This window comes from Cervus elaphus, chromosome 18 (genome assembly GCF_910594005.1).
Source record: "Cervus elaphus chromosome 18, mCerEla1.1, whole genome shotgun sequence".
NCBI lineage: Eukaryota > Metazoa > Chordata > Mammalia > Artiodactyla > Cervidae > Cervus > Cervus elaphus.
The window spans coordinates 58,986,865-59,013,333 of NC_057832.1; the positions used below are offsets into that span (position 1 = coordinate 58,986,865).

Below are 26,469 nucleotides of genomic sequence, written 5' to 3' on the forward strand. Positions count from 1 at the left end.
TATGATCTAGAGCAGAAGCTGTTCATCTTGGACTTGGGTGTTTTTTGAAACAAGTGAGAAACAGGAGTGAGTCAGTCCAGTGTGGAGGTCATTGCTTGTTAGTAGTAGTGTACTCCCGATTATACTTAAAAAAAATACAGTAATTATATGAGCTTGATATGTATGTATTGATTTGAATGGAATGCAATGACATTTGACATAAAAGTACTTGGAAGGCAAAGATGGGAAATATGGAAGGCTTAAATTTGAGTAGGTGTAGTTAATCTAAGACAGTGAATCTCATTTGATGGAGAAAATGTGTGTTGCAGGGGTGGTTATCGACTTAACTCCCTCTTCTAGAAAATTTCGGAGTATAATGAAAGGTTACTGACAGTGGTAGGTTGTTCTTGCACTCAACCTGAAGGCAAGAAAAAAAGGCAGAACAGAAAATGAAACCTGAGCGTCGCTGAGAGGAGCTCTCCCTCCAGGGTGAGTTACCCTTAGCTTATGGTGCCACTCAGCTCCTTCTTTATGAACTCCTCATTAGTCCTGGTGGTTTCAGAGCTGAAGATGGTATCTTCATGGGTTCCCAGGCCCTTGGCAACATGGATGCTCTGTCAAGGGAAATAGAATTTCTTTCTCATGTCTAATATGACTCTTCTAATATTCTCTTTAAGAACTTAAGATAAATTTTGAATAAGAAGAGAGAGATTTTAGAAAGTAAGCATGGCTGACAACACGCTGCAAAGAAAATTAATAGATTAAAATAACTTTTTTTTTTTGCCCTGGAGTAGATACTTTATCTTCCAGGCTTACCTCTTCATTTTACAATTAGGACATTTAAACTATGGAGAAATGAATAGACATTGGGAATGAAGACCAGATTGCCTGGTTTCATTACTCTTCACATGATACCACTCAGCCTGCCTTCCTAGTCATGGGTATTGGAAAATATTTTGGCATCCTTTGCCTAATACAGTGTTTATAGTATGGCTGAGATAGTTCTCCAGAGAGGTAATCTATTCACAACTAAGTTGCTAAGACTAGTTTTCAGAAAAAATACATTACAATCCTGAGTTAATCATTGTGTGGGTGAAGAGATTCTACACTGACCACAAGTAGTGCTTAAAAGATATATTTTTTTTTCTACCATAGCATACACGTGTCTGACCTACATAAGGTAGTAGTACCATTGTTACCCAAGAAGATCACTTGAGTTTCCACATGTTTTTCAATTGACAAATGTGGGATTTTGGAGCTTGAAATCACATAGCTCATCTATTCCAACCCCCTTGCCTTGCAGATGAAAAAGTTTAAGTTTTGGGAAATAGCGTAACTAATTCCCCAAGGTCAATTCATAGAAGATCAGGTTCCTCAGTCAGTCCTTTTTCCACTTAGTTCTTGGTCTTTTTCCCAATGACTAAGCAATTTATGCAAATCACCACTTGGTCTTTGGTAACCAGAGTAGCTGTCTCTAAATCTGGTCTGTGACTGCTCCACAGCTGAACTCGTCACTGAGGATAAACTTGTTTTCATCACTCAGTGTGAGTAGATAGAAGAGTTTCTTAGTGAAACTCTGTGTTCTGTCATGAGAACTTTGACACATTAAGTTCCTGCAGCAGAAATAGATTAGGGAGAGTGTCTGGATTTGAGCATCTGGTTGTCCAGGCTCTCATACAACAGGTTCTTTATTTGAGGGACTGTGCATGTTGTGAGTACAGGAGTAGATTATAATTCTAGTTTACATATTGCCAAAGCTGAAGGCTTCCTATCACTCCTGTTCTTACTCAGTCTTTCTGGGTTGTTTAACATGTTGATTCTAATGCAAACCTCTCCTTGGCTTCCACAACACTGCCCCTTCCTTGCTTCCCTTCTGAATTTGATGATCAGGCTTTTTCTTTTTTTGTTTTGTTTTGTTTTTCTGTTTTTCTCTTTTATTTTTTAACCCTAGGCAACTCCCAAGCCAACCTAGCTGCCTAGTCCTATTTTAAAGAATTTATCCAGTCTTTCAACTTTAACTGTGGCTTCTGCAATAACTCTTCCCAAGCCCAGATCTCCCACCTGGCTTTTTATCTGCTTTCCAGTCATTTATTTTCCACCATCCTAGAGGTCATCCCTAAGCAGGCCTGTGGTCCTCTGGTCAGGCAGTGGTCCTCTTGTTGCCGTCTTTATGCTGTTCTTGCATTGTTCTGGGATTGTGGACTGACTGATGCCTTTTTAGCTCTTAACCAGGTGAATCCCAGGCATTTCCTCCCACATTCTAGCATCAGCCCTAACTAGATGGTCTGCATCAGGTGTGTATCTTAAGTGCAGAGGCCCACATAAAGCCCTACGATGTAGATTTTCTCTCCCTAGGTCATGCCTACAAAGAGGAAAAAAAAAATTATAGGAGCCCCTAAAATTCTTGTCACAGAGAGTTGGGTACCTGGCTAGAAAAGACAAAGACAGGATAACTTGTGAGGTTGGACCAGATCTTTGGGACTAGATGCTAATCGTGGTAAATAGAAATCCATTCTTTGGATTCTTTTACTTTTTGTGTTTTTAATTCTCCTTGACTATTTTTTCCTTAATTTTTGTAAGATTATTTTTTAAAAGGCCAGATTGACTCAACTGTGTGTAGACAAAGGAAAGGCTCTTTTTTAAAACCTCATTACAGAATGTCCAGTGCAGAGTGTTGTACACTTGCTTAATTTAACCACCAATGACTCACTGACAGGATCCTAAATTCTCACATAAACTTGGCCAATCAGAGTTGTGCTCCCACCCCTCACCGAAGATCTGCACTTTGCAGTGCTTTCCACTGACACCTTTCATGGATCTAGTTTGACCCTTTTTCTCCTCTCACTCTATACTTTCCCCCTTGAATGATCTTACTGGTCCCCAGAATATAATCTATAGAGGTTCCAAAATCCTCTCTCTAGCCCACTTATTCATGCCCTCAGTCCTTTCAGGAAGATCCTGTGTACGAAGCCCACAATTTACAGGGCATCTCCTTGATACCCCAGTTGGCCCAAGACAGTCCTTGTGGATGCCCATCATCCCAATGGAACCATTAACAGTGCCCCCTTTTACTCCTAAAAGTGTCTCAGTTTAGACATTCGTCCGGTAACCCTATCGGCGGCCATTGCTATCTATCTATCTGGTGGTGGTGGTGTTCAGTAACTCAGTTGTGTCCAGCTCTTCACGACCCCATGGACTGTAGCCCGCCAGGCTCCTCTGTCCATGGGATTTCCCAGGCAAGAATATTGGAGTGGGTTGCCATTTCCTTCTCCAGGGAATCTTCCTGACCAGGGGTTGAACCCATATCTCCTGCAAGTCTCATGCATTGCAGGTGGCTTCTTTACCGCTGAGCCATCAGGGAAGCCCTATTGATGTCCATATTCACATTCATTTCCACCAAACACCTCCATGAGCATGCGTCCCCAGACTTCTGTGTTTATAACGCATCTCTGTTCCTCCTCTCTTAATCCAGTAACATCATCGGACATTTGTGTCTCTTGCTCCATCTTCCTAAGTTACTGAGTTCAAATGATGGATACAGTTCTAGATTTTATTCCTTTATAAATGAGTACGTGTACAAAGAGGAGGCTGTGTTTTTAAACACATTCCAGGATCTCCCTCGGGGAGCCCTCGTCACAGGCTGGCTGGACTTGCATAGGCTGCAGTGGTCTCCCCATCCCCAGTCTCACCTCCTCCCTTGTGCGGCTTTGAGAGGGACCTTTCTAAGTGGGGAGCTGGTCGTGTAGTTTACCCTTCATCTTTCCAAGGATAACTGATCTTTCTGCCACTTCTAGGGTGAGTGCCAGCCCTGTGCGTGACAGACAGGCAGGCCCCTTCCAGCTCCGGCCTCAGCCTCTTCACACCAGCACACTCCTGGTCCCTCCTCCCCTGCGCTCTCGGCTCTAACCCTGCAGACACCCTGTGCTGCTCCTCTCCCTGTCTTTGCATCGGCTGTTCCCATTACCCCAAATGGCCCCTTCTGTCCTGACCCCTCCCTGCCTGGAAAACATCTCAGCTTAGGTCTTGGCTTCCAGGAGTTCATTGCTCCCAGGGTACCTCTTCACACTTCACTTAGGGAGCTTGTTCTTTACTGGAATTATTTATATACCTCCTTCCCTCTCCACTGCCTCCAAAAAAATCACTTTTCATCATTGTATATATCGTGCTCAGCAGTCTCTGGCCCACGAGTACTAAATGTTTGTTGAATCAGTGAGTAAATGAGTAAATTTTATGACAGTTCTTTCTTAACTGCTCTTCTTTTTGTCACTTTGTTTTTCAGTATGTCTTCCAAACTCACTAATTGGTTTTCAGAACTGAGTTGATCATGGCACTTGTCTACCCAGACGTATCCTTATGTCTCCTGAAAAGAGTCCATGCTCCCTCTCCCTCAGCCCTCCATGGCTAATTCCAGCCATCTTCATCTCCCCCCTGAATCTCTCTGCTTCCTCAGCTGTTGTTACCCATCATGTTGTTTCTCCATCTCCCCTGCTCTGCCCAACAGCGGGCACAGCCACATCCCAAGGTCATTCCTGACATGTGTGCTGGACCTTACCTGTGCATTTGCGGACTGAATTCCCTCCCACTCCCTCTGCCCAAGCTCATCTCTCAGTTTCCTGTCCTGACCTGGATCTTATCTCTAGCTCTTTGGACTTGGGTGTTCTCCTGAGTCTCCCTGGCCCTGGTACCTTTCTTCTCAGCTCTTAAAGTCCACTGACAGAGGTGGTTCATTGACCCTAAACATCCCTTCTCCCCTATTCTACAATAACGAACCTCTCAGAGTTCAACCCCAAATAAAGACTGCATTTTCCAGCTTCCTGGAAGATGACCATGGCTGCCTACTAAGTTCTGGTGATTGGGATGTGAGTGGAAATAGAAGCTGAAACCAAAGCCCCCTGTCTTTTAAAGTCTCTGCTCGATAGAGACATGTATCTGTGTTGTGGTTAATAACACTTTGACTTAGATTTATTCATCTGGACTACTTGCTCTGCGTCCCTTGGAACAGCCTGCCCAGTTTAGGTCCCCTGAGAATCCGTGTCCAGAAACAGCAGTTGGCATCACAGCATTTGTTCTCTTCACTCAGATCCCACCCATCAACGAGAGAGCTTAGATTTTTTCTCTACCTTTCCCACTTCCTCCTCTTCTTCTGAGTAAAACTTTGCCCCTCACTTCCATAGGCCCCCTTCCCTGCATGTTTTCTTCACGACTCTTGACAATATGTCACGTTTCTGCCAGAGAAACAGAACTGTGACCTTATTCATCGTCACAACCCTGGGGTCTTAACACAGCTCCTGGCACCCAGGTGCGTAGTACCTGTCTCATAACGTGTGAGGTTTGATGAGCACTAAATACATGTGCAGTGTTGTAGCGGTGCCTGGCGCTTACTATGTGCTTGAATAGTTATTGTAGCTGCTATTGTTAAGTGTCGGTTAGGTAAAGTTTTCATCTTCTTTGTGTTCCCCATGGAGCCCAGCAGAGTGCTCTGAAACTCACAGTTGTGGCCCGTTTTGGATACACCTTATCCTGCGATCTTTCTGACATTCTGTGCTTCCTTGTAGAGGAAGCCACTGCTTAGATGATTGCCTGCTGATCTGCCTGACTATAATAATTAAACACAACCCACCTTGTAGGTGGACTTGCATCTTGCAAATTTTGGTTGCATCTTTTATCATTTCTGTTTCTAATTTGAGCTAACATCACCTAGAATTATGACATTTGTTGATGTGCTATAATTCCTCACCACTTACCTGATGTTTTTTAATTAGTGATGATTATGTTGATTGTAACAAATACAGCAAGCTAATAAATATTGACAGTGCTTTATGTGCCAAGAATATAAATTACCTATCTTTTCATTTAAGTCACCTAATAACCTTATAAAATATAGATATATGAGACACAGATAAGGAAACTGAAGCAGAAAAATGTTAAATGATTTACCAAGAGTCAGATAAAAATCATTTATATTGGCAGGATAAGACCCCAGGTCTGTTTTGCCTCTAACCTGCTTTTGCTACAAGTACTAACTTGTGTAATGTATTATTTCTGTCCCTTATCATCTAGGAATTCATGAAGTTTAGTGCTCAGATTGCATTCTGCTTGAATCTTTCATTTGAGTCAGTTTCATTAACTCTCATGCATTTACTGATTTTGTACAAATTAGTAATATCAATGGGATAAAAACTGTTATTTATGTATTTGGCTTAGTTTTTAGTTCATTTCTTAGCTTAGTGATTTTTTAAAACTTGAACCCCAGACCTATGAAAGCCAGGCTTTGATTGTTAGAGGAGATCCCTCCAGCCTCAGTAGCAGCAGTGATAAGTCCTGTCAGTTAGTCCCTTTGCAGGCAAACAGATTTTCTTTATTCAGAGGCCCTTGGGCTCAGCTTCTCCGTTATGCAGGCACCAAGGCCTTGTCTCCCACCCTCAGCACCCAGAAAGAGCCCCTGTGTTGCTTTGCCCTTACATCAGCCCTGGCTTCCTTTTCACGTTTCGCTTGCTTGGTGGTCTCAGCTTACTCTTTTTCTTTCTGACCTTTATGCATTCCTTGTATTTCCTCGTGGACTATGACTGCATTTAAAATATGTTTGAGAGGCAATAGGAAGCAACTGGAACTCAGACATACTCCTGGTGGGAGTGGAGTTTGGTATAGCCACTTTTGAAAGCTCTTTGCAGTGTACACTGATACGGAACATGTGCATACCCTGTGCCCCAGTGGACCAACTCTGTGTGTGTACCCAACAGAAATGTGTACCTGTGTCTGCCAAAGGGCGCATACCAGAATGTCCGTAGCAGCACCCAAATGCCCACCAACAAGAGTAGAACTGTGGTATATCCATGTGACACACAGTAATTTTAAAATAGGATGAATTGACTTATAACTATTCCTAATACATGGATGAATTTTATAGCATTATGGTGAATGAAAAGAAGCCAGATATAAAAGTTACCTGTAATATGGTTCCATTTATATAAAACTCTTAAAACAGGCTAAGTGGACTTCTGATCTTAGAAATCATAATAGTAGCTGCCTTTGTGAGGAGAAAGGAGGAATTAGTGGTTGAGATGGAACATTAAGGGGGCTTCCAGAGTACTCCTCCCACAAGTATGTTCACTTTGTGATAATTCTGCAAGCTTCACACTTATTTATGTACTTTTCTACATAGATATTATACATCAGTAAGGAAAACATATTTTATAAAACAAAAAAAGTGTCTTACAGCAAGATTAGGGAAAGGTGTTCAGACTGCCTAGTTTACTGTGTTGTCAGGAGCAAAAGTCAGCCCAGAGCCTGTGTGTGTGTGTGTGTGTACGTGTAGGGAAGTGATGAAAAGAACAGTGCTTGTTTTGGTTGTTAGTTCCTTTTCATGGTTTCTGGTTTATTTCGTTTTGTGCTTACTTTGATGGGAAATCAGTAGACAAATCAGGAAGTAGTAGAAGTTGAAATAGCAGAGCTCCTTGATAAATATCCCAATGTGGTATCCTGCTTTGCACTTATTTGAAAATGTTTGCGGATATATATATTGTCTGTCTACCACTTTGAAGTGAAAAATTTTGGAAAACCAAGACCCTTCACTTCAAAGGCTAGAAATACCTTTTGAGTGGAGGCTCCCTGGAGCAACACAGGAGAAACTGAAAAAGCCAGGGCACGTGACTTCCATGTCTACTGAGAGTGTTTTTCTAAACCTCAGTCAATGTGGTGTTTACATAGAATTTTCAGGTAAAAAATAAGACAGCATAAGATCAAAAATATATTTGTGCTTACAGGGACTCTGGGACAGAATTGGAGCCCTGCACCTTTATGACCGGGAAGACAATACCTGGTCTAGAAGACAGTGCTGGGCATTTGGTTGTAGCAGGAGTCTTTTTGTATTTCCAGATTACCATGAAAGGATACTGTCTGCCCAAGGCTTTTTTCCTTAATGGCACTGCAAACTGAGTGATTAGGAAGCCAGTTTTTTCTCTTGAAACCTAAGAGGCTGTTCAAAGAGCAGCAGTGTTTTGATCCTGTGAATCACATGTAAATGAAGTCCTCTTTGCTTTTCGCTTGGAAACAGCATTTAGATTAATCTGTATATTTGGGTTGTTGGAAAAGAAATAAGCTTTCTGATTGAGAATTCCTGAGTGGCTTGCTACAGGCCACTGAATCTTCCCTTGGAGTTTTCACTTGAGTTGATTCATTTGGACAGGAGGTAATGGATTCTTGTCTTTGCAGAACTGCCTAGAAGTCTTGTGTAGGCACGGAGGGCTGGAGCCGGAAAGAAGAGATAAGTGTAATCGGACCGCACACGATGTTGCTACTGATGACTGCAAGCACCTGCTGGAGAATCTGAGTGAGTGCGCTGTGCAGCTGCGTTTCTCTTCCTGCATCCACAGCCTCCGGGGCTGTGGGAAAGATACTGAGGCAGCTTCAGTTTTCTCATTCTCTTTTTAACTTCCTTTGAACACGAGCTGCTATAGAAACACTGGTTATAAATGGGATGCTTTTATTTTTCCATGTAGAATGGCTTTTACAGAATTATTGAAACAATGCTAGGTCTTTCTCGTCTTTGACCTTGGACAATATTTAATAATCATTGCTTTTTTTCTTCTGACTTAGATTATCTTTCTAGATATGAGACTAGGAAGGTACAAAAAAAAAAAAGGCTAAATCATGGCCAAGTAGTTTGCTTCAGCTGACTGTGTGAAGGTAGGCAAGTCAGTTATCTCTCAATATCTGGTTGCCTGCCTGTCTAGGAAGATAACCATTTGGTTCCATTACAGCTGTAAGAGTATATGCTTCTCAGCACATACTGTGGTAGTTTCACTTGCGGGTGTGTGAGTATGGAGTGCTCAGTTCAGTTCAGTCACTCAGTCGTGTCCGACTCTTTGCAACTCCATGAACTGCAGCACACCAGGCCTCCCTGTCCATCACCAACTCCTGGACCCTACCCAAACTCATGTCCATTGAGTCAGTGATGCCATCCAAGCATCTCATCCTCTGTCGTCCCCTTCTCCTCCTGCCCTCAATCTTTCCCAGATTCAGGGTCTTTTCAAATAAGTCTGCTCTTTGCATCAGGTGGCCAAAGTATTGGAGTTTCAGCTTCAGCATCAGTCGTTCCAATGAACACCCAGGACTGATCTCCTTTAGGATGGACTGTTTGGATCTGCTTGCAGTCCAAGGGACTCTCAAGAGTCTTCTCCAACACCACAGTTCAAAAGCATCAATTCTTCTGCACTCAGCTTTCTTTGTAGTCCAACTCTCACATCCATACATGACTACTGGAAAACCATAGCCTTGACTAGACAGAACTTTGTTGGCAAAGTAATTAATGTCTCTGCTTTTTAATATGCTATCTAGGTTGCTCATAACTTTCCTTCCAAGGAGCAAGCCTCTTTTAATTTCATGGCTACAGTCACCATCTGCAGTGATCTTGGAGCCCAGAAAAATAGTCAGTCACTGTTTCCACTGTTTCCCCATCTATTTGCCATGAAGTAATGGGATAAGATGCCATGATCTTAGTTTTCTGAATGTTGAGCTTTAAGCCAACCTTTTCACTCTCCTTTTTCACTTTCATCAAGAGGCTCTTTAGTTCTTCTTCACTTTCTGCCATAAGGGTGTTGTCATCTGCATATCAGGTTATTTATATTTCTCCCGGCGATCTTGATTCCAGCTTGTGCGTCTTCCAGCCCAGCATTTCTCATGATGTACTCTGCATATAAGTTAAATAAGCAGGGTGACAATATACAGCCTTGACGTACTCCTTTTTCCTATTTGGAACCAGTCTGTTGTTCCATGTGCAGTTCTAACTGTTGCTTCCTGACCTGCATACAGGTTTCTCAAGAGGCAGGTCAGGTGGTCTGGTATTCCCATCTCTTGAAGAATTTTCCACAGTTTATTGTGATCCACACAGTCAAAGGCATTGGCATAGTCAATAAAGCAGAAGTAGATGTTTTTCTAGAACTCTCTCGCTTTTTCGATGATCCAGCAGATGTTGGCAGTTTGATCTCTGGTTCCTCTGTCTTTTCTAAAGTCAGATTGAACATCTGGAAGTTCATGGTTCATGTATTGTTGAAGCCTGGCTTGGAGAATTTTGAGCATTACTTTACTAGCATATGAGATGAGTGCAATTGGGTGGTAGTTTGAGCTTTCTTTGGCATTACCTTTCTTTTGGATTAGAATGAAAACAGACCTTTTCCAGTCCTGTGGCCACTGCTGAGTTTTCCAAATTTGCTGGGATACTGAGTGCAGCACTTTCACAGCATCATCTTTTAGGATTTGAAATAGCTCAACTGGGATTCAGTCACCCCCACTAGCTTTGTTCATAGTGATACTTCACTTCACATTCCAGGATGTCTGGCTCTAGATGAGTGATCACACCATCATGATTATCTGGGTCGTGAAGATCTTTTTTGTACATTTCTTTTGTGTATTCTTGCCACCTCTTCTTAATATCTTCTTCTTCTGTCAGGTCCAAACCATTTCTGTCCTTTATTGAGCCCATCTTTGCATGAAATGTTCCCTTGGTATCTCTAATTTTCTTGAAGAGATCTCTAGTCTTTCCCATTCTGTTGTTTTCCTCTATTTCTTTGCATTGATCACTGAGAAAGACTTTCTTATCTCTCCTTGCTATTCTTTGGAACTCTCCATTCAGATGGGTATATCTTTCCTTTTCTCCTTTGCTTTTCGCTTCTCTTCTTTTCACAGCTATTTATAAGGCCTCCCCAGACAGCCATTTTGCTTTTTTGCATTTCTTTTTCTTGGTGATGGTCTTGATCCCTGTCTCCTGTACAGTGTCACAAACCTCTGTCCATAGTTCATCAGGCACTCTATCAGATCTAGTCCTATAAATCTATTTCTCACTTCCAGTGTATAGTCATAAGGGATTTGATTTAGGTCATACCTGAATGATCCAGTGGTTTCCCACACTTTCTTCAATTTAAGTCTGAATTTGGCAATAAGGAATTCATGATCTGAGCCACAGTCTGCTCCTGGTCTTGTTTTTACTGATTGGATAGAGCTTCTCCATCTTTGGCTGCAAAGAATATAATCAATCTGATTTCGCTGTTGACCATCTGGTGATGTCCATGTGTAGAGTCTTCTCTTGTGTTGGTGGAAGAGGGTGTTTCCTATGACCACTGCGTTCTCTTGGCAAAATTCTATTAGCCTTTGCCCTGTTTCATTCTGTACTCCAAGGCCAAATTTGCCTGTTACTCCAGGTGTTTCTTGACTTCCTACTTTTGCATTCCAGTCCCCTATAATGAAAAGAACATCTTTTTTGAGTGTTAGTTCTAAAAAGTCTTGTAGATCTTCATAGAACCATTCAACTTCAGCTTCTTCAGCATTACTAATCGGGGCATAGACTTGGATTACCGATATATTGAATGCTTTGCCTTGGAAACGAACAGAGATCATTCTGTCGTTTTTGAGATTGCATCCAAGTACTGCATTTTGGATTCTTTTGTTGACTATGATGACTACTCCATTTCTTCTAAGGGATTCCTGTCCACAGTAGTAGATATAATGGTCATCTGAGTTAAATTCACCCATTCCAGTCCATTTTAGTTTGCTGATTCCTAGAATGTCAACATTCACTCTTGACATCTCCTGTTTGACCACTTCCAATTTGCCTTGATTCATGGACCTAATATTCCAGGTTCCTATGCAATATTGCTCTTTACAGCATCAGACCTTGCTTCTATCACCAGTCACATCCACAACTGGGTGTTGTTTTTGCTTTGGCTCCATCCCTTCATTCTTTCTGAAGTTATTTTTCCACTGATCTCCAGTAGCATATTAGGCACCTACCGACGTGGAGTGCTAGATCAGATGAAATAGTACGACCTCTTATGTCAGGATATCACTCACCCCATCCAGTCAGCCAGCTGTCTCAGTAGTGGTCTTGAGCTTACATTCTAACATTGAGACAGAAAATGAACAATAAACATAAGAAATGATTCATTATATAGTATGTGAGATGGTAATATGTGCTACATAAAAGACTAAGAGGGATGGGGAGTGAGAGGTTGGGTTTCAGTTTTTAAAATGATAGGCAGGGTAGCCTCACCACCAAGACATTAAAGCAAACACTTGGAGGTGAGGAAGGGGTAGCTATGAGGATCTCTCAGGTAAGAACTTTCCAGGCAGAGCATCAAGTGGACTGAAGCCCTAACAAGTAGGAGCCTATCTGTGTGTTTGAGGAACGGCACCCAGGGTGAGGAACGGCACTCAGGGCCGAATGACAGGGTTGGAATGAGTGAGGGAAGGAAGTAGGAAGACAGGTCAAAGAACTTACAGGAGGAGAGGAGGGTAGAGCCATTTTGGGGACTTAAGGTAGCTATTTCAGTGTTTGAGCATAGGAGTGACAGGACCTGATGTACATTTTTTTAAAAGAAGTTTTGTCATTTTTAAATTTAGGAACATTATAAGCATTCCTACCCTATTAAAAAAGGTACTTGTTAGCTATTTCATGTTAAAATTTGCTTTTATCAACTTATTAGACATAAGTGAGCTTCAAACTAACACAACATTGTAAATCAACTATATTCCAAAAAAATTGTTTAAATGGTTACCAAGAAAAGATAAAATCAAAGGAATCTCATACTAATTGTAAAAGCCAATCCTGGCAATGTCCCTAATAAGAATGGTGTACATTGAAATGGTGTCTCTGATTGCTTTGTCAAAAATCAACTAGGAAGTCCCAGGCCTAATGTGGCCAGTAATGACTTCTCAGTTCAGGATCGTAGTAGATAAGGTCATATGGGTTCTGGATATAGCTAAAGATAAGCCAACAGAACTTCCTAATGGCTGACTGTGAAGTACGAGAGAGGGGATTTATGGATAACTCCCAAGATTTTCAGCCTGAACAACTGTCAGGATAGCGTTGCCCTCAGATGTCAAGGGGAAGGCTGTGGGTGAGGCTGATTTTGTCGACAAAGATCCGAAGTTACATTTTGAATTATGAATTTGAGATGTCCGTTAGGGTGTCTCTGTAGGAGGTATTGGATCAGCAAGAATTCTGAAGATGGGTATGAGCTGGATTTACAAATCTGAGAGTCAGCAGTCTAGAGATAGTTTTTAAAGTCATGGAACTAGATTAGGTTATGAAGGCAGTGAACACAGATAGAAAAAATAAGAGAAATAAATGAGTCTTGCCAGACTCTATTATTAAGAAGTCTGCAAAAAGGGAAGGGACCAGCAAAGGAACAACATTAGAGGGTGACCAGTGAGGTGTGAGGAAATCCTTGAGGAGTGTATTGAAGAGCAGAGAGATCAGTTATGCTGGAAGCTGTTGAGTAACATGAAGACTGAAAATAAAATCTAGTAGTTGGTCATTTCCCCTTCATGGATCACAGCCTTCTTGTGGTAAAAGGGCTTGTATAACTCAATGAAGCCATGAGCCTTGCCATGCAGGGCCTCCCAAGACAAATGGGTCATAGTGAAGAATTATGATAAAATGTGGTCCACTGAAGGAAGAAGTGGCAACCCACTCCAGTATTTTTTGGCAAGAGAACCCAATCAACAGTATGAAGAGGCAAACAGATGTAACACCAGAAGATGAGCCTTCTGTGTCAGAAGGTGTCCAATATGCTACTGAGGAAGAGCAGAGGGCAATTACTAATAGGTCCAGAAAGAATGAAATGTCTGGGCCAAAGCAGAAATAATGCTCAGTAGTGGATATGTCTGGTGGTGAAAGTAAAGTCTGATGCACTAAAGAACAATATTGCATAGGAACCTGGAATGTTAGGTCCATGAATCAAGGTAAATTGGATGTGGTCAAGCAGGAGATGACAAGATTGAACATCAACATCTTAGGAATCAGTGAACTAAAATGGACAAGAATGGGCAAATTTACTTCAGATGACCATTGTATCTACTACTGTGGGCAAGAATCACTTAGAAGAAATGGAATAGCCCTCATAGAGTCCAATATGCAATACTTAGTTGCAATCTCAAAAACGATAGAATGATTCTGGTTCATTTCCAAAGCAAACCATTCAGCATCACAGTAATCCAAGTCAATGTGCCAACCACTGGTGCAGAAGAAGCTGAAGTTGAATGCTTCTGTGAAGACTTACAGGACTTTCTAGAACTAACACCAAAAAAAAAGATGTCTTTTCATCATAGGGGATTTGAATGCAAAAGTAGGAAGTCAAGAGAGACACAGAATAACAGGCAAGTTTGGCCTCAGTACAAAATAAAGAAGCAGGGCAAAGGCTAATAGACTTCTCTCAAGAGAACACACTAGTCATAGCAAATACCATTTTCCAACAACCCAAGAGATGACTATATGTGAACATCATCAGGTGATCAATACCCATATCAGATTGGTTATGTTCTTTGCAGACCAAGATGGAGAAACTCTATATAGTCAGCAGAAAAACAAGACCTGGAGCTGCCTATGGCTCAGATCATGGGCTCCTTATTGCAAAACTCAGGCTTAAATTGAAGAAAGTAGGGAAAACCATTAGGCCATTCAGGTATGACCTAAGTCAAATCCCTTATGATTACACAATGATGGTGATGACTAGCTTCAAAGGAGTAGATCTGATAGACGGAGTGTCAGAAGAACTAACATAACATTGTACAAGAGGTAGTGATCAAAACCATACCAAAGAAAAAGAAATGCAGGATGGCAAAGTGGTTGTCTGAGGAGGCTTTACAGATAGCTGAGAAAAGAAGAGAAGTGAAAGGCAAAGGAGAAAAGGAAAGATATACCCAACTGAATAAAGAGTTCCAGAGAATAGCAAGTAACGATAAGAAGCCCTTCATAAATGAACAGTGCAAAGAAGTAAACAATAGAATGGGAAATACCAGAGATCACTTCAAGAAACTTGGAAATATCAAGGGAACATTCCATGTGAGGATGGTGCATGAATAAAAGACAGAAATGGTAAGGACCTAACAGAAGCAGAAGAGATTAGGAAGAGGTGGCAAGAATACACTGAAGAACTGTACAAGAAAGGTCTTAATGACCTGGATAACCATGATGGTGTGGTAGCTCACGTAGAGCCAGACATCCTGGAGTGTGAAATCAAGTGGGCCTTACAAAGCATTACTACGAACAAAGCTAATAGAGGTGAAGGAATTCCAGTTGAGCTATTTAAAATCCTAAAAAGTGATGCTGTTGAAGTGCTGCATTCAATATGTCAACAAATTTGGAAAACTCAGCAGTGGCCATAGGACTGGAAAAGGTTAATTTTCATTCCAATCCCAGAGAAGAGCAATGAATGCCAAAGATATTCAAACTACTGTACAGTTGCCCTCATTTTGCATGTTTGCAAGGTTATGCTCAAAATTCTTCAAGGCTTCAACAGTATGTGAACCAAGAATTTCCAGATGTATAAGCTGGATTTAGAAAAGGCAGAGGAACCAGAGACCAAATTGCCAGTATCCTTTGGATCATAGAAAAAGCAAGGGAATTCCTGAAAAAGCATCTATTTCTGCTTCATTGAGTATGTTAAGTCTTTGACTATGTGGATCCCAACAGTTTGTTAAAACTTCTTAAAGAGAGGGCAGTACCAGACTCCCTTACCTGTCTGCTGAGAAACCGGTATGGAGGTCAAGAAGCATCAGTTACAACCGGACACAGAATAGTTGACTGGTTCAAAATTGGGAAAGGAGTACATCAAGGCTATATATTGTCACCCTGCTTATTTAACGTCTGTTCACAGTACTGGGCTTCCCAGGCAGCACTAATGCCTGCCAATGCAAAAGACATAAGAGATAGGGGTTTGATCTCTGGAAGAGGGCATGGCAACCCACTCTAGTGTTCTTGCCTGGAGAATCCCATGGACAGGGGAGCCTGGCAGGCTACAGTCCATGCAGTTACAAAGAGTCAGACAAAACTGAAGCACCTTAGCATGTACACATGCAGAGTACATCATGAAAAATGCTGGGCTGGATGGATCACAAGCTGGAATCGAGAGTGCCAGGAGAAATATCAATAAACTCAGATATGCAGAGGATAGAACTCTAATGGCAATGGAAGAAGATGAAGAGGAACTAAAGGGCTTCTTGATGAGGGTGAAAGAAGAGAGTGAAAAAACTGGGTTAGAACTCAACATTCAAAAAACTAAGACCATGGCATCTGGTCCTTTTGGAAGCAGTGACAAACTATTTTCTTGGGCTCCAAAATCACTGTAGATGGTGACTTTTGCAGTCATGAAAAGATGCTTGCTCCTTGGAAGGAAAGTTATGACAAACCTAGATAGTGTATTAAAAAGCAGAGACATCACTTTGTCCATAGAATCAAAGCTCTGGTTTTCCCAGAAGTCATGTATGGATGTGAGAGTTGAACCATAAAAAAGGCTGAGTGTTAAAGAGTTTATGTTTTCCAGCTGTGGTGCTGTGGAAGACTCTTGAGAGTCCCTTGGACTGCCCAGAGATCAAGCCAGTCAATCCTAAAGGAAATCAGCCCTGAATATTCATTGGAAGGACTGATGCTGAAGCTGAGGCTCCAGTATTTGACCACCTGATGGGAAGTGCCGACTCATTGAAAAAGACCCTCATGCTGGGAAAGTGAAAGTGAAAGTTGCTCAGTTGTGTCTGACTTTTTGCAACCCCATGGACTATAGAGTCCATGAAATTCTTCAGGCCAGAATACTGGCGTGGATAGCCTTTGCCTTCTCCAGGGGATCTTCTCAACCCAGGGATCAAACCCAGGTCTCCCTCATTGCAGGCCTACTCTTTACCAGCTGAGCCACAAGAGAAGCCTGATGCTGGAAAAGATTGAAGGCAAACGGAGAAAAAAAGCGGTGGCAGAGGATGAGGTGTTTAGATAGCATCACTGACTCGATGGACGTGAATTTGAGCAAAGTCTGGGAAATAGTTTAGGACAGAGGAGACTGGCATGCTACAGTCCTTGGGGTCACAGTGAGTCAGATAAGACTTAGCAACTAAACAACAAGTTGGTCAGTTAATGGAAAAAGAAGAAAAGTTTAAGAATGGGATCATAAAAATAACATATTTTTAAACATTTTGTTTTAATTTAAAACGCACCAAGTAATTCTCTCATCAACTTTTAGGTGAAGCTCTTCATATTAATATGGTTCACCTGATCGAAGTGCCATGTATTCTTACTTGAACAGATCACACCTTTAATGTTTCATCTGTGGCTTCTAGTGTTTGAGGATTTGAACATATTCATGAAGCAAACTAATGACAATATCTGTCTCAAGACAGTTAAATTTTTTTTCTAATTTTATTTAGCCATCTCGTTCATGTCACATTAAAAACTTTTATAGCAGCTCCTTTGTTCAGTTTAAAAAGTGTCCTGATTTTCTAGAAGTAGGAACTCATCTCTTTAGTATCTGGAATATTTAATTTACTAATTATAGCTGGTGTTCAACAGAGATGAAGATTAGGACTAAACACAAGTGGCTCTTGCATATAATTCAGTTCATGAGAACAGAGTACATGGGATGCTGTCCTCCTGGGGGAATACCTCAGTTGGTATCACAGAGAGATTGGAAGGATTATTTTAAAAGCTTCTACTGCACTGTTTGCCATTTATCAAGTACCTACTAGTTCTTGTAAGATAGTGTGTTAACAGATAATGTGTTATACAAGTAGTGTGTTAAAGCCCCTCCAAACACAAATTCATTTACTCTTCATAGCAACTCACTTGTACCTTCCTTCCATTTTGTAGAGAAATTGGGGCATAGAGCACGTAAGGCAGTTTACCAAGGACACATGGCTAGTAGAAGGTAATCCTGAGGCTAAGCCCAAGGTCTGTATGAGCCTGAAGCCACTGCCTCAGCACACTGACCTATTCAGCAATAACCCCTCTTCTTCATGATGTTTTCAAGGAAGGTGAGGAGAAAGGGCAATTGAGAGTTCAGGGTCAAGAGAGGGCTCTAGTTTTCTCTGACACTTTTTGAAAGAATATGAGAATCTTGCCAAGTGAAGGAATCAGGAAGTAGAACCAGCCAAATAGACAAAGATAAAGAGCTCATGATTCCAAAGCTCCAAAGACAAAGATAAAAAGCAATATGATTCCAAAGAAACTATGAAGAGATTGGGAGACCAAAATTTACTCCAATAAACAAATATTCATTCAATGTTTAAAAAGGATGGCTGTCCTTTGCTTTGTTTTCAAATGTTTATATCTGTTTCTTTTTTGTGTAAAATTTTTGCTGGTTTACTTCCTATCAGGATTTCTTTTCCCTATTTTGTTTCTTCCAACAGATGCTCTTAAAATACCCTTAAGGATTTCAGTGGGTGAGATTGAACCAGGCAACTACAGTGCCGATGACTTTGAATGTGAAAACACAATATGTGCTTTAAATATTCGCAAACAGACATCATGGGATGATTTTTCAAAAGCAGTGAGTCAAGCTCTGACAAACCATTTCCAAGCAATCTCTTCTGATGGATGGTGGAGCCTGGAAGACATGACGTTTAATAGCACCACCGACTCCAGCATTGGCCTCAGTGCAAGCAGTGTGCGATCCATCACGTTAGGTATCAGCAGTCCTGCAATGAAGGGAAAGTTAAATTTCTGGGTTTATTTATGTTGATGGGCTCCCTAACCTGATTCATAGTTCATTGATTAAATACATTCAAAGCTCACTTGTGGCAGCTGCTGGCGCTGAAAACCTTGAGTGTTCATAATGCAGCCATTATATAATGTTGCCTGTTGGTATAAAAATGCTTTTACACCTCAAATTATACCTAGAGAGTGAAGAACATGAAAGCCCATCAAGGGCTTTGTGATTGCACTTGCTGTTTTGATACATGCAAGAAACGAAACACGTTGCAGCTGCTTGCTAATGCACAAGCTCTGAACACAGCTCCAAGTTTATACTTGGACTGCACCAGGGATGCTATGGAGCATGAACACCTTACCTTCAGACGAGAGGCCCAATAAAGCCGAGAGTTAGAAGGAGCACTTTAATGAAGATGTAGTCAAGGCTCCCACTTGGGAGGAGTTGGGGTGATAACTGGTTGTTTCTGTTTGGTGGGACTCCCGAAGAACTTAAAAAGATAAGATTTGCCTTCTGGTGAGCATAATGTATGTACTATAAATGTTAGGTGTCCTGGTAAGTCTCTTTCCTGTTGAACTAGGAGATCTGACATCTATGGGGAACCTCCTGTGGTGTCAGGGCTGTGCTGGGAGCTATATTTATATACAAACCTCACTGAGTCTTTACAGCAGGCTCATTTACAGATAACTGGTTACAAGATAACTTGCCTGAGGTCACACAGCTAAGGAACAAAGCAGTCAATTCTCAAATCCTAGTCTGTCTGATAGGAAAGTCTGTGTATTTTCAATAGCACCATGTTGCAAAAGAAGAGGCAAGATTGAGGAAAGGGCAAGTTTCAGCATGTGATTAATGTATCAGCTTATATTAGAAAGTGTTTCATTCTGTTCAGGCATATACCCTAAATCACTTTGAAAACAAATATATCCACTCATTTTTGAAGCAGATTATTCACAACTTAATTTTATGGATTGTTATGATCTTAAAATGATTATTACGGAATTATTATATCATTTTAGAAGTACACTTAGAAAAGAAGTCAAATGATTCTCAGGACCTCATTTGCCCACAGGTGCAGTGTTATTTAAAGTGTGGGTCTGCCCAGGAATCTGTGGTTCTTCTGACTTCCAATAAGTCAGCACAGCCCTGCTTTGAAGGAAAAGGCCCTCCATCATCAACCCTCATCCATCCCATCCGGAAACTGGGGGAAGGCAGGTGGTTGTTCACCACTGTCAGATCCATGTACTTCTGTGAGCAGTGGGTGCAAAGGCCAGTCTGTTCTGGTGTTCATTCTTGTCCAGTTGTGGGGCACCCAAGTAGCATTTCATATCTAAAAAAATCATTGAGTTCTGTGGGTTAGGTCTATAGTTTGGTACCTGGCTGTGGCCACTTGATGATTGGTGATTACAGGTATACCTCAGGGATACTGCAGGCTCAGTTCCAGACCACAGCAATAAAAGTTTCCCAGTATAAATCAAGTCACATGTATTTTTTGGTTTCTCAGTGCAGATAAAAATTACTTACAATGTACTGCAGTTTATTAAGTGTACAGTAGCAATGTCTAAAAAACTAAACATACTGAATTAAGAACTTTTGCTAAAAAGTGCTTGCCATCATCTGAACCTTCAGCAAGTTATAATCTTTTTGCAAGAGTAACATCAAAGATCACTGATCACAGATCACCATAACATATATAATAAGACTGAAAACATTTGAAATATTGTGAGAATTACCAAAAATGTGACACAGGCACAAAATGAGCAAATGGGCTGTTGGAAAAATGGCACTGAGAGACTTGATCCATGCAAGGTCAAGAACCTTCAATTTGTAAATAACAGTATCTGTGATATGCAAAAAAGCAAAGCACAGGAAAAGGAGATATGTCTCCATAACACTGTTACTATGTGTGTATACAAGAAACTTTACTGTATCAATAACCTAAGCTGGATTAAACAGACCAAGGGCAACAGAGAAACAGTGAGTTATAGGTGAGCTATACATGCATTTTGGGGGCGTGCTGAGGATAGGCATTTAGAAATTGATCTATGGAAGGAAGGGATGAACATAAGTGCTTATGACTGCTCCTTCCCCAGAATGGACACTTAAAAGCGGGGCTCTTTTTTCTGAGCAAGAGTGAGCAGAGAGCCCAAACTGTGAAAGGTTTGATTTATTCTGAGCCCCTGAAGTTGCCTGTGAATCCAAAAATGTGTTGGAAGGGGTGTCAGGGGCCAGATTATAAAGGATCTCTTGCCTCATTCAAAGTGCTCCAGCTTTGTGAATCAGGCACTGGAAGAACCATGGAAGGGTGTCATTTCCTTTGTTCTTAAAAACTACACCCTGGACATATTGTTTATATTTGCATTCTCCAGATTTTGTTCAGTCCCTATAGCTTGAAGGCCTCCCACTGACTATCAGTGAAAATTATGCTGGGGAGTTAACCCTTTGTGTGACTCTTTCCATAGTCTCTGTCTCTGACAGTCCAAGCTCTGAAGTCCTTTAGGGTCTCACGCAGGAGAGTGTACACTGAGTCTTATAAGAAGAACTCCTTTTAAGCATCTCTTGACATTTCCTTTAACCTTTTTTTGAACTAGGAACTGTGCCATGGTCAGCAGGTCAGAGCTTCACCCAGTCCCCATGGGACTTTATGAGAACGAATAAAGCAGAGCAGGTCACTGTGCTTTTGTCAGGTAAGGATATTCCAAACTGAAGTGAGAGTTTGCATCATGAGCATTTCATGATTCATGATTTTGTCCTGTGTCCCCAAGCCATGCGTGCGTGACTCCCACTGCTGAGTAGTTAGATTTTTTTTGAGATATTTGATTAAGGAGAAGAAAAATCAAAAGCCATGTTTCTGACACCTGTGATGATGTCTGTTCTGATCATTGATTGCTGCAACTCTGATTGCATTTCTCATTAGGAAAAAGCTGATCTGCTGATAAGAGAGTGACAGATACCATGTTAAGAGAATTGTCTTACTGCTGTCAAGTACAGTGTATGATGAATGTGATTATTATGGTACAAGCTAATCTTCAGTGAGCATCTACTATGTGCTTAATCCTGTTGTTTACAGTACATGACAAGTCTAAGTTCCTCTAATCCTTACAACAGCCTAGTTAAGATAGGTATCTCTGTTTACCCTAATTTTATGTATAAGGAAATTGAGGCTCAGAGAGATTGATGTTCTTATCTGAGTGTGTGCAGCTAGTGAGTAGGAATTCTCAGTTTCCCAGCCCTTAATGCTAAAAGGCTACTGATTTTATTGTATATTTCCCAGGATTGGGAATGGAGCTTTTAAAAATTCAGTTTCAACTAATAAAGTTTTATTTTATTGTTTGACTTAAGGTTTTTTTTTAAAAAAAACCTGAGACCTTTCCAGAAAATTCCTTCAGGCTCGGACGCCATGTTGAGAGAGTGTTAGAACACAGAAGGGGGTGGAAGCGGGGGTCAGAATTTGGGAATGCACCTGTACATTGATGCTGGCAAAGCTAAAACTTCTGAGGATTGGTGTTATACGTGGCTTATAAGCAGTAAAATATTGAATCCAGCAATCAGAGAAGATACAAGCTATAGTGTTGGAACCTGGATCTGAAGGCCCTGGTCATGATTGACAGGGGATGGGTGGGCTCCCCCTGGGGAAGATCAGGCCAGCTGAGGAACTCTTGTGAGCCGTGGCAGGAGCTGTTTCTCAGCCAATCCAAGGTGTCACAGCATTTTCACGATGGTAAAGCCACACTGGTTCCTCTTGGCCGCATGTCCGCTCTGCCTACAGACGTCAGTACCCATCTTGTATCTTACATTCAGCTCTGTTAGGTTTTGATCATTCTGACAGTTGACATGAAGAGCCCACCTTCCTTCTGTGTGTTTCCTTCTCTCAGGGCCTCAGGAGGGCTGCCTCAGTAGTGTGACCTACGCGTCTATGATCCCTCTTCAGATGCTGCAGAACTACCTCAGACTGGTAGGTGGACCTGCCAGGTGGAGTCTTCCGCTCCCGGCCCCACTGTGGATTAGCTGGTTGCTCAGTTTTACGTTGAGAGCCGTGTGAGCACCCCCTCCCCCTGTGCTCTGACCTCATGACCTTTCCAGGGCTCCCTCCCTGGAAAACTGCTGGTATCTTGCCTGGAAATTGCTGGTACCCAGAGACCGCCCGTGACCTGCCAACTCTTATAATTTGGGCAGGAGGAGGGTGTCTTTTCCTAACAAGGACTTTGCATCAAGTAATTGCTCATTAATATGGAAGAGAATGACTGTAGTTATCAAGATGCCTGGCTGTGAACTTTGCCTGGCTGTAAACCCTACTCAATTTAAAATTGAGTAAATATGCTAGCGTTAGTTATTGTATTGGTTTGCCACTTCAACAGAAGCAATTATAACTTGGACAGTACAGAAGTTTATTTTCTCAAACACAGAAGTCCCAGCATATGTGAGGGACCCAGGGAGGCAGAAGGTATGGGGTCTGAGGGTCCCAGTTCTGTCTCTTTCCCAAGCTCCTCACCCTTGGGTGTCATGTGTGGGCTTGGTCAGACGGTCACGACTCGTGCTCCCGGGGTCCAGCCTGAGGGAGGAGGGCCGGGAGGGCAAGTCCCTGCCTGTCGGAGAAGCTGCACACACCCTTCCTGCCCAAGAAATTAGACACATGTTCACACCTAGCTGGGAGTGTGGACTTGCTGGGCAACCGGGCATTCAGCTAAAACTGAGTAGTTCTGTTATTAAAAGGAAGAAGGAGGATATGATTATCAGGAAAGAATAGCAAATTCTAGATACAAAATGGATAGATTTAATGCTTTGCATTTTGCTCAGTATTTATTATGTGCCAGGCAGTATGAGGTAGCCAACACTGTCCATTTTATAGATGAGGAACCTGAAGAAGCAGAGAGGTAAGAACATGCTCAAGGCCATGAGCCACTTACAACAAGCCAGTGAGTGATAAAGCCAGGATTATGCAAGTCCCTGACACACACGTATGTCTCTGCATGTGAGATGCATCTCAAACTAATATTGAAGGTGTAAAACATTGAACCATCATCTTGCCTTAATTTGGAAAGCTTGAAAAAGAAAAAAAGAATGGCTTTGAATCTGATCCTTTACACAGTTGTTTCCATTAACTGAATTGATGTCTTTGATCCTGATGGAAAGAAGTTTTTAAAATCCTTCCATTGATCTAGCTAGGTTTACCACTGGGATTGACCTTTCTAAAAGCAGCATGTAAACATTCAAAGGCTTCACAATTTAGGAGACACAGTGTCTTCTAAATCTGATACTTTCTCCACCCACCCCACCCCTTGCCCCTTGCTCTGTTTTTTTGTTTTTTTTTTTGCTGTTTGCTCCTCTCTCTGTGAAGGATCAAAGAAAGCCTGAGGGTTACATAGAAACAGGAAGGAGAGCTGTCTTACTCCTTTGCTTCAGTGAAGCTTAAAGTTGTGTGGCCAACTGGATTTCAGGAAAGTCTAGGCTGTCAGTAAAATCAGTGGATAAAATCGGGGCTTTTCAATCACCTGCTGAGATGGTAAAATGACTAGAAATGTGATGCAACCAGATTACAACTGTACATTAGTCTTGACTGACTAGCTCAGTCAAATGGAATTTCTGCTAGTCATACTGCATGCATGCTAAGTCACTTCAGTTGTGTCTGATTCTTTGCAACTCTTTGGACTGTAGCCCACCAGGTTCCTCTGTCCATGGAATTTTCCAGGCAAGAATATTGGAGTGGGTTGCCATGATCCTCTAGGGGATCTTCCTGACCAAGGGATTGAACCCAGATCTCTTTATGTCTCCTTGCATTGGCAGCCAGGTTGTTTTTTTTTTTTTTTCTTTTTTTTTTTTTACCACTAGCGCCAGCTGGGAAGCCCTTAGTCACATTATATATGGGGTATTTCAAGTACATTTATGTGTGTGCCTCCTAAGGCAGAAGACATAGTTTAACTCCTGATGGCCAACAAACTAGAGACTAAATTTACATAGCTATTAGGTTTGCTCTCAATTTAATGAGTATACACGAAGAGTTTTTTATTCTTAACAATTAACCCTTGGATGAAGATAATAAAATTTATCCTTTATATAAACAGTCACTTTAAAATTTAAAGTGACCCTGGTGGATCAGTTGGTAGAGAATCTGCCTGCCAATGCAGGAGATATGTGGGTTCGATCCCTGGGTTGGGAAGATCCTCTGGAGAAAGAAATGGCAACTGACTTCAGTATTCCTGCCTGGAAAATCCCATGGACAGAGGAGCCTGGCGGGCTACAGTCCATGAGGTCACAAAAGAGTTGGACACGACTTAGCAACTAAACAACAACAGGCAAGGATAACAAACACGTAGCCATTGTGACTGTTTCTCCTTCTGTGCGTGCATGCCAAGTCACTTCAGCTGTGTCCAACTCTGTGCGACCCTATGGACTGCAGCCTGCCAGGCTCCCCTGTCCATGGGATTCTCCAGGCAAAAATACTGGAGTGGGTTGCTGTGTCCTCATCCATTCTCCTTCTATAAAAGATTATAAACCCTTTATGGAGATTGACCATCTGTGATGCATTCTTATATCCTGATTAGTTATTTAATTCAGTTGTTTGACAGTTATTTGTTGAGAGGCTCCTAAATGCAGGCAGTGTTTTAGAAACTTAGGATATAGCTATGTATAAGCTGCATTCCCTGACCTCATGAAGCTTACACTGTAGTCAAGGTAGGGCAGATAAAAAGCAGATGGGTAAATACATCTGTAATGTGATATCCAGTACTAATTATAAGTGTAAAGAGAAATAGAGCAGATAAGGAGGTAAAGAGCTAATGAAAGGGGTGGCAGAAAGAGCTTTTGAATGGAGTTATTAGGAGAGATCTTTCCATAATGATGCATAGACAGAAAACTAGATGAAGTGGAGGTAGAAGCCTTGAGGAGGGTATCCGAAGCAGAAAGAACAGCTGGTACAGATGTGTCTAGGCTGACAGTGAGGTTTGAGAGATGACCAGAAGCCATATCATGCAGAACCAAGGCAGTGACTTTGAATTTTATTCCAGTTATGATAGGAAGCCCCTGATAGGATTTGAGCTACAGTGACATACACCACAATAACTGAAATGTTGACAATCTATACAGTAGACATGGAAACCTAGTAATACCTGAGTTTTGAGTATTTATTTTAGGCATACCTTGTTTTATTGCACTTTATAGATACTGCTTTATTTTCATTTTTTTTTTTACAAGAAATTGAAGGTTTGTTGGCAGTCCTGTGTAGAGCAAGTCTATTGGTGCCATTTTCCCACCAGCATTTGCTCATTTCCTGTTTCTTATGGTAATTCTCCCAATATTTCAAATTTTTTTCATTATTATGCTTGTCATGGTGATCTGTGATCAGTGATCTTTTTTTTTTTTCCATTTATTTTTATTAGTTGGAGGCTAATTACTTCACAATATTGTAGTGGTTTTTGCCATACATTGACATGAATCAGCCATGGATTTACATGTATTCCCCATCCCAATCCCCCCTCCCACCTGCCTCTCCATCCCATCCCTCTGGGTCTTCCCAGTGCACCAGCCCTGAGCACTTGTCTCATGCATCCAACCTGGGCTGGTGATCCGTTCCACCCTTGATAATCTGTGATAAATGATCTTTGATATTACTACCAATACTACTGGCTGAAGGCCCAGATGATGGTTAGCATTTTTTAGCAATAAAGTATTTTTTAATTGGGCTTCCCAGGTGGCACAGTGGATTAGGATATGCGCATTGTTTTTTAAACATTTAATAGTTTGGTGTAAACTATTTAATAGTTTGGTGTAAACATTTAATAGTATGGTGTAAACATAAACATAAATATTATATTCACCAAAAAAGTCACGTGACTGACTTTATTGAGATACTTTATTGCAGTGGTCTGGAACCAGACCAGCATGCCTATATATGCCAAGCTTTGTTATAAGTATGTAGATTGTTCCCTTTAATCATTCTATGAGACAGCTACTTACACCAGTTACTCTCATTTTAAAGGTGAATAGACCAAGACTATTTGCTCGAGATCCTCAGGGAGAAAGTGGAAGCACC

At 41.4% G+C, this 26,469-nt stretch overlaps 1 protein-coding gene across 2 annotated transcripts in view; it reads left to right on the plus strand.

Annotated features, from left to right (window-relative positions):
- Positions 1-26,469, plus strand: part of CTTNBP2 (cortactin binding protein 2) — a 164,090-nt gene that overhangs the window by 97,524 nt on the left and 40,097 nt on the right. For both annotated transcript variants that reach the window (XM_043871589.1, XM_043871590.1), the window contains 4 exons: positions 8,191-8,308; positions 18,145-18,420; positions 21,032-21,127; positions 22,316-22,395. In XM_043871589.1, the coding sequence (XP_043727524.1) occupies positions 8,191-8,308; positions 18,145-18,420; positions 21,032-21,127; positions 22,316-22,395 (570 nt within the window). The remainder of the gene's footprint in view (positions 1-8,190; positions 8,309-18,144; positions 18,421-21,031; positions 21,128-22,315; positions 22,396-26,469) is intronic.